The 12,882-nt window shown below is 41.6% G+C and overlaps 1 protein-coding gene across 1 annotated transcript in view; it reads left to right on the top strand.

The window, feature by feature from the left end:
* The window catches only part of ARPC1B (actin related protein 2/3 complex subunit 1B), a 102,478-nt gene that overhangs the window by 26,098 nt on the left and 63,498 nt on the right, over positions 1-12,882 (top strand). Inside the window, exon 2 of the mRNA XM_063934173.1 lies at positions 2,416-2,481. Within this exon, the coding sequence (XP_063790243.1) occupies positions 2,418-2,481 (64 nt within the window). The 5' untranslated portion in view covers positions 2,416-2,417. The remainder of the gene's footprint in view (positions 1-2,415; positions 2,482-12,882) is intronic.

Raw genomic sequence — 12,882 nt, 5'->3', positions numbered from 1 at the left:
CCTCCCGCCCCCTATTATGCCCTACGGCAGCTATTCAATTGTTTCTGCGGATGGGCACGATATAAGCATTTCAGCTCGCTACCCCCGGGGGTAGCCCCCTGCCTGCACAGACTAGCATAGGCAAATGGAGGGCCACCATGGTTTGGGTCACAGCAGCTGCGTGTGATGTCACGGACCGTGCCCTCCAAATGGTGCGTTAACGCCCCGTCACCGCTCACCTGATAGGACTCAGACTGCGTTCTGAAGAGAATGCAGTTTAAGACCTTGCGCATGCGCACACCGGCATATGTGCATGCGCATATGTGCTGAAATCGCTACATAGTGATTGCAGCACAATAGCGACTCATGCTGAATCGGCCCCTAAATTTCTTTCGAAATTTCAGTTCAGCTAATTTCTTTAGCATGCGGGGGACCGCTCAGCACAGGACAAGGCCGCCCCACATGCCGGGTCCTACACTCCTGCTAAAATGCGAGCGATTCGCTAAACAGCGAAGTGCTCACATGTTTAGGGTAGCCCCCTGCCTCTGTAGTCGCCAGGCCCCCATTTCTTTCAGCAGAAGTAACAGCCCTTGTTTTGATAGTTAATCATTTTGCTCTTTTATTTCCTCTTGCTATTCATATGGTTGTGACTCATCAAGGAAGTTTCTAATGCCAGAATTACATGATCTAGAACTCAACGTTTTTCTTTTAGAGGATTAACCGTAATTGTACTGTAAAGAAAGCTAAAATGATTGAAATGAGATCTATAAAGGACAAGTTTAACCAGTATTATGTTTTATTCATTATTATCCTTTATTTGTATGGGGCCACAAGGAATCCGCAGCGCCCATTACAGAGTAAATAAATGAATGCGCAAACAAAAAAACTGAACTTACAGTCCAAGACAGTATAGGACAAGTACAGAAAACCAGGGCTTAGGTGCCATCAAAAGGAGTACTGTATATGGGGGGGTCATTCCGAGTTGTTCGCTCGTTGCCGATTTTCGCTATACTGCGATTAGTCGCTTACTGCGCATGCGCAAGGTTCGCAGAGCGCATGCGCTTAGTTATTTTACACAAAAGTTAGGTATTTTACTCACGGCATAACAAAGCTTTTTCATCGTTCTGCTGATCGGTGAGTGATTGACAGGAAGTGGGTGTTTCGGGGCGGAAACTGACCGTTTTCTGGGAGTGTGCGGAAAAACGCAGGCGTTTCAGGGAAAAACGCGGGAGTGGCTGGAGAAACGGGGAAGTGTCTGGCCGAACGCTGGGTGTGTTTGTGATGTCAAACCAGGAACGAAACTGACTGAACTGATCGCAATGTAGGAGTAAGTCTCGAGCTACTCAGAAACTGCTAAGAATTTTCTATTCGCAATTCTGCTAATCTTTCGTTCGCAATTCTGCTATGCTAAGATACACTCCCAGAGGGCGGCGGCTTAGCGTGTGCAATGCTGCTAAAAGCAGCTAGCGAGCGAACAACTCGGAATTAGGGCCCTGGAGTATAAGATAGTGTAAGTAGGAGAAGGGAAGGCACATGAGGGGAGCAGGCCCTGCTCTTGCAAGCTTACTATCTACTTTAAATATAAGTCCCAGACACAGCCCAGTATGAACACCTGCCAACTTGCATGGTTCTGTCCCATGACACCTAACTGGGGACTGTGCCATGTGGTTATGTTGTGATCAAACTTTGATCACAACTCTGCTAATCGAGGAAAATAAATAAAAAAGTCTCTTCAGCAATAGGAAGCAACAGTTGTACTGACATTGTTTACATCACTGAGCTGAGCTTCAGCCAAGTAGATTTCTCAAGAAGGTGCAATCGCTGTAGCCAATAACCGTAGTGATATTGCTACATGTGTGAGAGTGTCAGCAGAATCAGCACTGCAGAATTGTCTTGGAGGTCAATACTAACTGTATGATGGCAATATATACTGTAGTGCATATATGATTTGGGTGGGTTATTTTGTTTCTGTGCAGGGTAAATACTGGCTGCTTTATTTTTACGCTGCAAATTAGATTGCAGATTGAACACACCACACCCAAATCTAACTCTCTCTGCACATGTTAAATCTGCCTCCCCTGCAGTGCACATGGTTTTGCCCAACTGCTAACAAAATTCCTGCTGCGATCAACTTGGAATTACCCCCTATATGCGATATAGTACAAAAATACCTTCCTGCACATACTATTTTGCCTTAAGATATGGACTAGACGGGAGCGCGCATCGCATCGCATCGCAAGGGACAATACACTCGGTGCGATTTGAACTAGACGTGATGCGAGAATCGCACCGTGCGTGGGCACCATAACTTACACCCATTTTGTTTCCAACTTTGCACCAACCCATGTTGACAAATTTTGCCAAAGAATTACATAGAAAATGAATAATGTATTTTTTTCCCTAATCATTTTATTTTAATTTTATCCTTTTTTTTAGTAATGGCGTTTCACAGCTTCCTCTTGGAACCAATTAGCTGCCATGCTTGGAATAAAGATGGGACTCGTAAGTGTCTGAACTTCTTATTTTTTATTATCTTATTCACAAGCTGCAATAATTTATTACACTAAGAAAGGGTTTGACTCCCCGGTAGGTGCGCAAAGTGGTAGGAGCAGCCTATATCCAATGCACAATAGGGGTATTTCCCTTCACCCCCAAAAAATGACTAATAATAGAAAGATATATGGATTGGACAATGGCGCCCTTCTGTCTCTATAAAATACGTATTCTCTATGATTATACAAGAATATACGTTCCTTTATATAACCTGTATCATCAGCATGTAATTAGTCAGGCTACTCTTCTGTCCATACAGCATCCCTTCTCTTGTTCGGTTTTCTCTCCAAATGCCCAGAAATAGAGGAAAATGGACAGGCAATAGTATAATACTGTTTTATTCAATTTAAAACACATCAAATATCCAGTCCAAATAAAAACTGACACACAAGTGATGAGAAAAATCCCAGATAGTGGAGGTAATGTAATTACCGGATAGTAGGAGAACCGATCAAAGTTCTCAAACTCGCATAAGATGTAATGGCAATCACAGGCAGCCACCCGGGTAACAGCTCCCTGGAACCGGCAATAACCCACGTCCACAATCGTCTGGATAGTCCTCCTCACGGCACCGACGCGTTTCAGGTCTATTCCAGACCCTTTTTCAAGGTAAGTGTGTCTCCATACAGTCATCCGGTCTATTTATCCCAACATCCCCCAATCAGAGTGAATTTACAAATTTTTAATCCATATCACCTGTTACAAACATGGCAGCTTACATATAGTTTAAACACGTAGTCATAGTAACCACCTCTATCCTCCAATAGTGTGAAGCCTCATAGTCTCATGACCTTTAGTCATGTGATCCCAGGTCATGTGACTTGTGTCCTTTCCCTTTTCCTGTCAATATTGTGGTATGGGCATTTCCGCCCTTAGTTGACGTTTTCCTCCTAATTCACATTTGTAATAGATGGGCCCGTCATCTTCCCTATTATATATATGGTGATACTCTTAATGTCTATGAGGTATTTCACCTCAGTAACATTGTCTCCTCTCTCCACCGGGTGTATATAACGGGCACCATCCCGTTTCTAGTACTTCCGCCCTTACTCCCGGCGGTCCGTATGTCACATCCGCTGACGTCACCTGGCTGTGTTGTTTGTTCTCGGCGGGATGTTAGTGCTTCCGCCATCCGCAGTGTACGTATTGCCAGTCACTCCTTTCTTGACTTCCTGGGGCTGGTAGTGTGTGCACTTCCGCCCTTACATGCTTCAGTCCTATATTCCATATCCGCCCTGGATCTGTGACATAAAAATAGGTTGATGGAGTGGGATCATAGCGGTATCCATAGCCCATAGGGAAGAACTTTGCCATAAATGTGGTGGTTCATTGATTTATCCTCCATTTTCAATGGTGGCATAACGTAATGTTTCTTGATGATTTTAACTACAATGTAAATAAAATACATTTTTAAAATATTATTGATAAAAAAACCCATTAATGGGGATGAAAAATCCTTCATATATATAGATAATAAATAAGAAATAAAATACAAATATCATAATAAAAGAAATTTGATTCCTATATGGAAACCTCAACTTATGATGGGACATGAATATACAATAAAACAGTCTGTACGATACATATCTGCATAATAATACGAAAAAAGGTCTATAAAAACCACTTTAGCTCAAAATCTGAGTTTAAACCATGAGGTATCAATGTATTATATTTATAAATAAATTCCATCTCCATTTTCGCCAGGCACTTTGCCAGATCTTTATGCCTGCGACCACTCTCCACCCTTTTGATGCCTACAAATCTTACGATTTGTTTGGGGTCACAGTTATGGTGTTTTTTAAAGTGGCTGGATAACGCATGGGTTTCTAGTCCCCTTCTGATGTTCCTAAGGTGCTCTCCTATCCGTATTTTGACCTGTCTAGAAGTACGCCCGATGTAAAAAAGGTGGCAGGAACATTCAATGGCATAAACCACATTTTTTACGTTACACGTAATAAAATCACGTATTTCGTGGATGAATCCATTAATCACTAAATTTTCTAATTTCTTCCCACTATCCGTGGTGATTTCCCTACATCCCACACAAGACCCGCACCTGTGAAACCCTTTTGTGCTCCTAATGCCTTCTTTTTTCATTGGAGGTAAATCACTTCTCACTAGTGTGTTTTTCAGGTTGGGTGCTTTTTTATAAATGAACAGAGGTTTTTCTGGTAATACACTTTTCAAAACAGGATCTTTCCTCAGTACCCCCCAATGTTTTCTAAATGATTTTTCTATCATTTTATGCTGAACATTATATTGGGTGATAAAAGCATATTCGAACTTGTTGGATGTTTCTGTTCTCTGTTTATCTTCCAATAGAGTTTCACGTTCCAAAAAAATGACGTTCTCCTTCACTTTTTTTAGCGAGGCCGCCTCATATCCGCTGTTTATGAATCTCTCCTCTAGTTGTTCAAATTGTTCCCTACAGACCCCCTCATCAGAACAATTCCGTTTAATTCGTTTGAATTGGCTATTCGGGATGGAATTAAGCCAATTCCCATGATGGCAGCTGTTTCTGTCAATGTAGGTTTGTGAGTCGGTGGGTTTTGTAAATGTCTTGGTACATAGGACACCATCCTTGATATATAGACTGATGTCCAAAAAATTGACTTCAATATTGCTCACATTGAAAGTAAATTCAATATGACACGGATTGTCGTTAAGATAGATACAAAATTTATCAAGTTCTTCCCTTTCTCCTTTGTGACATTTACAAAACCCACCGACTCACAAACCTACATTGACAGAAACAGCTGCCATCATGGGAATTGGCTTAATTCCATCCCGAATAGCCAATTCAAACGAATTAAACGGAATTGTTCTGATGAGGGGGTCTGTAGGGAACAATTTGAACAACTAGAGGAGAGATTCATAAACAGCGGATATGAGGCGGCCTCGCTAAAAAAAGTGAAGGAGAACGTCATTTTTTTGGAACGTGAAACTCTATTGGAAGATAAACAGAGAACAGAAACATCCAACAAGTTCGAATATGCTTTTATCACCCAATATAATGTTCAGCATAAAATGATAGAAAAATCATTTAGAAAACATTGGGGGGTACTGAGGAAAGATCCTGTTTTGAAAAGTGTATTACCAGAAAAACCTCTGTTCATTTATAAAAAAGCACCCAACCTGAAAAACACACTAGTGAGAAGTGATTTACCTCCAATGAAAAAAGAAGGCATTAGGAGCACAAAAGGGTTTCACAGGTGCGGGTCTTGTGTGGGATGTAGGGAAATCACCACGGATAGTGGGAAGAAATTAGAAAATTTAGTGATTAATGGATTCATCCACGAAATACGTGATTTTATTACGTGTAACGTAAAAAATGTGGTTTATGCCATTGAATGTTCCTGCCACCTTTTTTACATCGGGCGTACTTCTAGACAGGTCAAAATACGGATAGGAGAGCACCTTAGGAACATCAGAAGGGGACTAGAAACCCATGCGTTATCCAGCCACTTTAAAAAACACCATAACTGTGACCCCAAACAAATCGTAAGATGTGTAGGCATCAAAAGGGTGGAGAGTGGTCGCAGGCATAAAGATCTGGCAAAGTGCCTGGCGAAAATGGAGATGGAATTTATTTATAAATATAATACATTGATACCTCATGGTTTAAACTCAGATTTTGAGCTAAAGTGGTTTTTATAGACCTTTTTTCGTATTATTATGCAGATATGTATCGTACAGACTGTTTTATTGTATATTCATGTCCCATCATAAGTTGAGGTTTCCATATAGGAATCAAATTTCTTTTATTATGATATTTGTATTTTATTTCTTATTTATTATCTATATATATGAAGGATTTTTCATCCCCATTAATGGGGTTTTTTATCAATAATATTTTAAAAATGTATTTTATTTACATTGTAGTTAAAATCATCAAGAAACATTACGTTATGCCACCATTGAAAATGGAGGATAAATCAATGAACCACCACATTTATGGCAAAGTTCTTCCCTATGGGCTATGGATACCGCTATGATCCCACTCCATCAACCTATTTTTATGTCACAGATCCAGGGCGGATATGGAATATAGGACTGAAGCATGTAAGGGCGGAAGTGCACACACTACCAGCCCCAGGAAGTCAAGAAAGGAGTGACTGGCAATACGTACACTGCGGATGGCGGAAGCACTAACATCCCGCCGAGAACAAACAACACAGCCAGGTGACGTCAGCGGATGTGACATACGGACCGCCGGGAGTAAGGGCGGAAGTACTAGAAACGGGATGGTGCCCGTTATATACACCCGGTGGAGAGAGGAGACAATGTTACTGAGGTGAAATACCTCATAGACATTAAGAGTATCACCATATATATAATAGGGAAGATGACGGGCCCATCTATTACAAATGTGAATTAGGAGGAAAACGTCAACTAAGGGCGGAAATGCCCATACCACAATATTGACAGGAAAAGGGAAAGGACACAAGTCACATGACCTGGGATCACATGACTAAAGGTCATGAGACTATGAGGCTTCACACTATTGGAGGATAGAGGTGGTTACTATGACTACGTGTTTAAACTATATGTAAGCTGCCATGTTTGTAACAGGTGATATGGATTAAAAATTTGTAAATTCACTCTGATTGGGGGATGTTGGGATAAATAGACCGGATGACTGTATGGAGACACACTTACCTTGAAAAAGGGTCTGGAATAGACCTGAAACGCGTCGGTGCCGTGAGGAGGACTATCCAGACGATTGTGGACGTGGGTTATTGCCGGTTCCAGGGAGCTGTTACCCGGGTGGCTGCCTGTGATTGCCATTACATCTTATGCGAGTTTGAGAACTTTGATCGGTTCTCCTACTATCCGGTAATTACATTACCTCCACTATCTGGGATTTTTCTCATCACTTGTGTGTCAGTTTTTATTTGGACTGGATATTTGATGTGTTTTAAATTGAATAAAACAGTATTATACTATTGCCTGTCCATTTTCCTCTATTTCTGGGCATTTGGAGAGAAAACCGAACAAGAGAAGGGATGCTGTATGGACAGAAGAGTAGCCTGACTAATTACATGCTGATGATACAGGTTATATAAAGGAACGTATATTCTTGTATAATCATAGAGAATACGTATTTTATAGAGACAGAAGGGCGCCATTGTCCAATCCATATATCTTGCAATAATTTATTAGTTCATGCAATTTATTCTCTGGTTTATACCTTCCCCCACCATTTGATTAGCTACATTCATCATTTGTCAATTCTTTATGTAACAGCGCCAGTGCTAGGCTAAGGCTAGTGGCTCCTCAGGAACATCTTACACATAGGCGGTAGTGCAGCATTGAAGTGAACAGTTGGCTGTTATGAAATAGAAATGAATAAAATGGGATGCACCAGGAATGAGAACAAACAAACTGTATGACATTAAATAAAAGGTGATGAAACAAGACCTCTGATCTGGTATTACTACTACTGCCCCAAGCCTGAGCTTCTGTGCTTCTTACTCATATGTATACAATTATGGGCCTGAATTAGAGATATACACAAATGCATTCGCAGTTGCAAATGTGCACACAGCGACTGTGCAAAAATATGCAAATCCCAAAGCAATCTGGATTTGTATTGAGACGCCCACCGGCAGCTTTGCGAGTTCCAGCGGTTGTGTGCAAAGATGCAGCGTTGCTTGTGGATCAGTGGATTACTGGGCATCTGAGCAGCCATATGGTCGAGCAGCATACCCGCAGGAGGTGAGACGCCAGAGCCACCATTACTACGTACATGATCGCAGACTCAGGCTAAGGCATGCCCTGAAAACGTTTGCCGCACATCTGTGTTTTTGCCCCCACTCCTCGTTACCTCTCCCAAATGGTCCCTGACTGTCAATCACTCTGTGACCGCCATCACAAGACCATGGCGGCACATTCTGAGTGTGACTGATAATCACTCAAATGCGAAAAAATCAGAGTTTGCATACAACTCTAAATAATAATAAGAATAATTTTATTTATATAGTGCTCTTTCTCCAACAGGACTCAAGGCCCTGTGTTTTACTCCATTTATTGGCCAGGTTACCTTTTCTGATTTACACAATGCTTGTACTAATGTTGTCCTTACATACTATATTATCAGCATTTGATAATCTAATTTTATCAGAAAGGTATGCATTACCAGGAATGGACTTCTCCTATGTCATACATGGCAAGGACGTAATGGCACTGCAACGTAGCTTTATGATTATAGGAAAATAACAGGGAATTAGATATTATGCACCTAGTATACCTGCACCAAAGCGTCACTGTTGGTCTACATACACTTACACTATATACACGTGCAATAGAATATACGTATGGTTGAAGTTGAAGGACCTGTGTTATGTGTTTTTTGTTTTTTAAAACATTACTTACTGTTTACAGCATTCATAGATGTATATAAATGTTTCACGAGGAGATGGTAATGTTGAAATGGATCCTGTGGGTGTGGCTCTGTACTTTATATTTGTTACTATTGGTAAACTCTCCCACAGTCCCTTAGTGTAGGCTCAGTAGAGTAAGGATACAGTACATGCACTTTTTAGTGTTGTAGTATTTTTCTGGGATTTTAGGAAAATATACCCATAGTAAGATACATAAGGTACAACCTTCCCAACACTGTCTAGTAAATCCATTGCGCCATCACCTGTTCTTGGTTGCATTTCTAGTATTTTAATTGTTAAATCTGATAGCGGATGGGCACAAAATCTTCCAATGACAGAGCAGATCAGGGGCGGATTGGGAAGTGAAATCGGCACTGGAAATGTCTCAAAGTAGCCTCATATAGTGAGGGCCATAAAAAATGTAGACAGGGCTGAACACAAATGTAGGTGGGATTAGAGAACTATTACCCCTAGCCACAATACAATACAGAGATAATCCATGTGACCCGCCCTCCACTCCCATACAATAACAAGATTATCCACGTGATTGATAGAAATCCATGTGACAGCCATACAGTACAAACAGCACCAAGTGACCACCATACTGTAAAGAAGGCATCACAGTTACTGCCAGGCAGTACAGACAGCACCTCAGTGACCCCCATACAATACAAATAACATCCAAGTGAATGCCATCCAGCACAGAGAGCTTCCTAGTGACAGACATACAATGCAGAGTGCATCTCAGTGACGACCATGCAGTACACTGAGCACCCCATGACCACCATACAGTACATTCAGCATCCTGTTGAGCTCATCTCTCTGACAATATGTCATTGCATTATCCCATATTCATACTATGGAGATCAATAGGCGGTATAGATTGCAGTTTAAACCTTGTATTTAAAAAAATCCCATAACCTAAAAGTTTTGCCTAAGGGTATATTGTTGTATTAGTGTATTGTTGCCACATAAAAGTGGCCGGATGAAGAAGTGCCATAATCCAGAGACAGCACTCAAATCATGTCCAAATATGGGTAAGAAAACACAAATACTGAATATAGTACATTGGGGGCTATTCAAAGGCGGACACAGTAACTTAAAATTGTAAATGAGCAATTTTCAGTCAACTGCGGCCACAATGCGCATGCGCGTTTTGGGGGGGTGTCGCGGAGATGGCCGATGATGTTGCCTGCGTTTCCTGCTAACAGAAATATGGCAGCGGTGTGCCTGCCTACGCAGCCTGGCTGCGTAGACAGGGGTCAACCTCTATTTGAGGTTTCTGCAATGCGATCCCAATTGAATTGTGATCGCATCGCTGGGCAGCACCACCCATGCTGGGCGGCCTCGTCCTGTGCTGTGCAGCCCCCAGCATGTGATTTTAGTGGTTGCAGATTTTGCTAAAATATCAAAATCTGCAACCAACTCTGAATAACCTCCATTAATATGTACTAGGTGTAACATGTATATATAGCATCCAAGACTTGGATTACCAAAATATTACTTTAAAGAGGACACATATGAATGGCACATGTACTGTAGCTAATTACAATCAGATGAAATGCAGGCTTGAAGTAAGGTAGCAACAGAACCTCTGTAATTCCTTTGTCCCCTAGGAAATCTACTGATTTGGATCCCCATGAGCTAGTCTTCCTTTAGTGCAGGGATGGGGAACCTTCGGCCCTCCAGCTGTTGTTCAACTACACATCCCAGAATGCCCTGCAACAGCTTTAGCATGGCCAAATAGCAAAACTGTAGCAAGGCATGCTGGTATGTATAGTTTAACAACAGCTGGAGGGCCGAAGGTTCCCCATTCCTGCTTCAGTGCATGTCCCTTTAATGAGGAATTATTTCCATCAGTGTCTCAAAAGCCAATTAACTCATTTGCTGTTGTGATTTTGAATTTGAGACAGGACCTATATAAAGTACCAATAGGTTCCTATTATGTACCTCAGAAAAATTATTAAAAGCCAAACATTATGCTGACTTGCCATATTCAGATTCAGTTATGTGGTACTGAACACAGCTGTACCACTGTTTGTCAATATGGTTTCTCGCTTATTTGGAAAAAGGTAAGAGGTGTGAAGAGAGCATAATAGGAATAAGAATGAGGAGGCAAAGCAAGGTGCAACAGGAAAGGTGGGACAGACTCCAACAAATAGGAGACAGATGAACAGACACACAAAGTGTGTGTGTGTGTGTGTGTGTGTGTGTGTGTGTGTGTGTTTGTCCGGGGGAGGGGTCAGAGGCACACTGGGAGCAATCGATGGATACATACACCTGGATGGGGACAGTATGCAGACAGCTGTAAAATGAATAATGTAAGGGTAGGAGAAGATCTCAGGAGCTGCGCACACAATGGAGGTGGAGTAGAGTTAGGTAGGAATCTAGGGGCACATTTTTTCATATAAAGACACATTGAACCCTTTGCATACAGAGAGCTTGCATGCTGCCAATTGTAGTGGCCCCACTGTCAAATGCTCTGTAGCGAAAGAATGGCATAAACTGGGCAGAGGGAATGGAGACACATGCAGGAGATGGACAAAGTGGGGGAAGGCACATGTAAGAGATGGGCAGATAGGTGGCAGACCTGCAGAAAATGGGGTGGGAGGATGGACGAACACATGTAGGAGCTGTGCAGGAAGGCTGGGAGACACAGACAGGAGATGGAATGTGAGGGGAAGGGGAGTAGGGACAGGAGAAATGGGCTGGTGTGGAGATTGAGGGGTCTATTCATAAAGCAGAGAAAAGCAATGTTTTGTGTTAAACAGGGCTTTTCTCTGCTTACCGCAATTCACAGAGCGGGTTACCGTGGAGAAGTCCCTGACTTCTCCAGTGGCACCCCCGCTCCGTGACTGAATAATGGGCCATATTGGGGCCTATGCAGTCGTACATACAACCTTCTCAGTAATCCAGCCCTGACCCTAACCTATGTATTGCATAGCACACTAACCAAAGTATTACATAACGCAGCATAGAAATCAACAAATAACCAAAAAAAATTGGCAAGAACTCAGCAACTAGTAAAATCATGAGGAAGTAAAGGAGAAAAGCCACCACTGACCAAAACACTCTGAAATCCTACTCCAATCATTCAATTCAGGTTATATAATCCAACCTACCAAATACCATATATACATCTATGACATACCATATAGTCCCTGCACAGAAATCACAAGGAACAGCTGCAGACAATGGAACGTTTCCACTGATTTTGAAAACACTAACTACTACATTAATTAGACAGAAAATACTCCCAAAGGCTGAAACAAAGACAGAGCGGGACCTTGACTACAACATGTTCCACAGTATCGAACACAACCATAAAAAAAAAAAACATATATGAGAACAGTCCACCATGAACAAACAGAAAAGAGACACAAAGAAACAAGAGAAAAGAGGAAGAACTAAAGGGGGATACACATGGAGAGATCAATGCTTAAATTCTAAGCAATCTGACTAGATTCCGGTGGGCTCTTCATGCCCCAGTCCGACACTGCCTATACCTCATAGAAAGCAGACAGCATAAACTCTTCCATGGACAGCGAAAAGAGTTTCACTTTGTTTTTCATCAATACATATAAATGTAGCGTATAGGGCTGTCACTTGTTTTCTTTCTTGTTCTTGTGTCCTTGAGTAGTTGTATGGGTTGGTTGCTATGACCATACAGGACAAGAATGTAGAAAATGAAACACACTTTGGTTTCTAAAGACTTACTGATCACAATAACATTTGTGTCTAAGAGTGTGCAATATTGCTTTACTGTATATTGATTGATTTAAATGGGAGTTTCTTAGCGCAAATTTTGTTCAGACTGCTTTTTCTCCCTAACTGATACAAGGAGATCTCATTCAGATGTTAGGTACACACTTGGTGCAAGAGATTTCCAGAATGTTGAGGAGAACATGAGTCTATTTATTCTAAATATTGTTTATTAACTTAACGCCAGAGCTGTTTGGGGAAAAAT

Source organism: Pseudophryne corroboree, chromosome 7 (genome assembly GCF_028390025.1).
Source record: "Pseudophryne corroboree isolate aPseCor3 chromosome 7, aPseCor3.hap2, whole genome shotgun sequence".
NCBI classification, from domain to species: Eukaryota; Metazoa; Chordata; class Amphibia; order Anura; family Myobatrachidae; genus Pseudophryne; species Pseudophryne corroboree.
The sequence above is the reverse complement of the archived record's forward strand: the minus strand, read 5'-3'. Positions and strand labels throughout refer to the sequence as shown.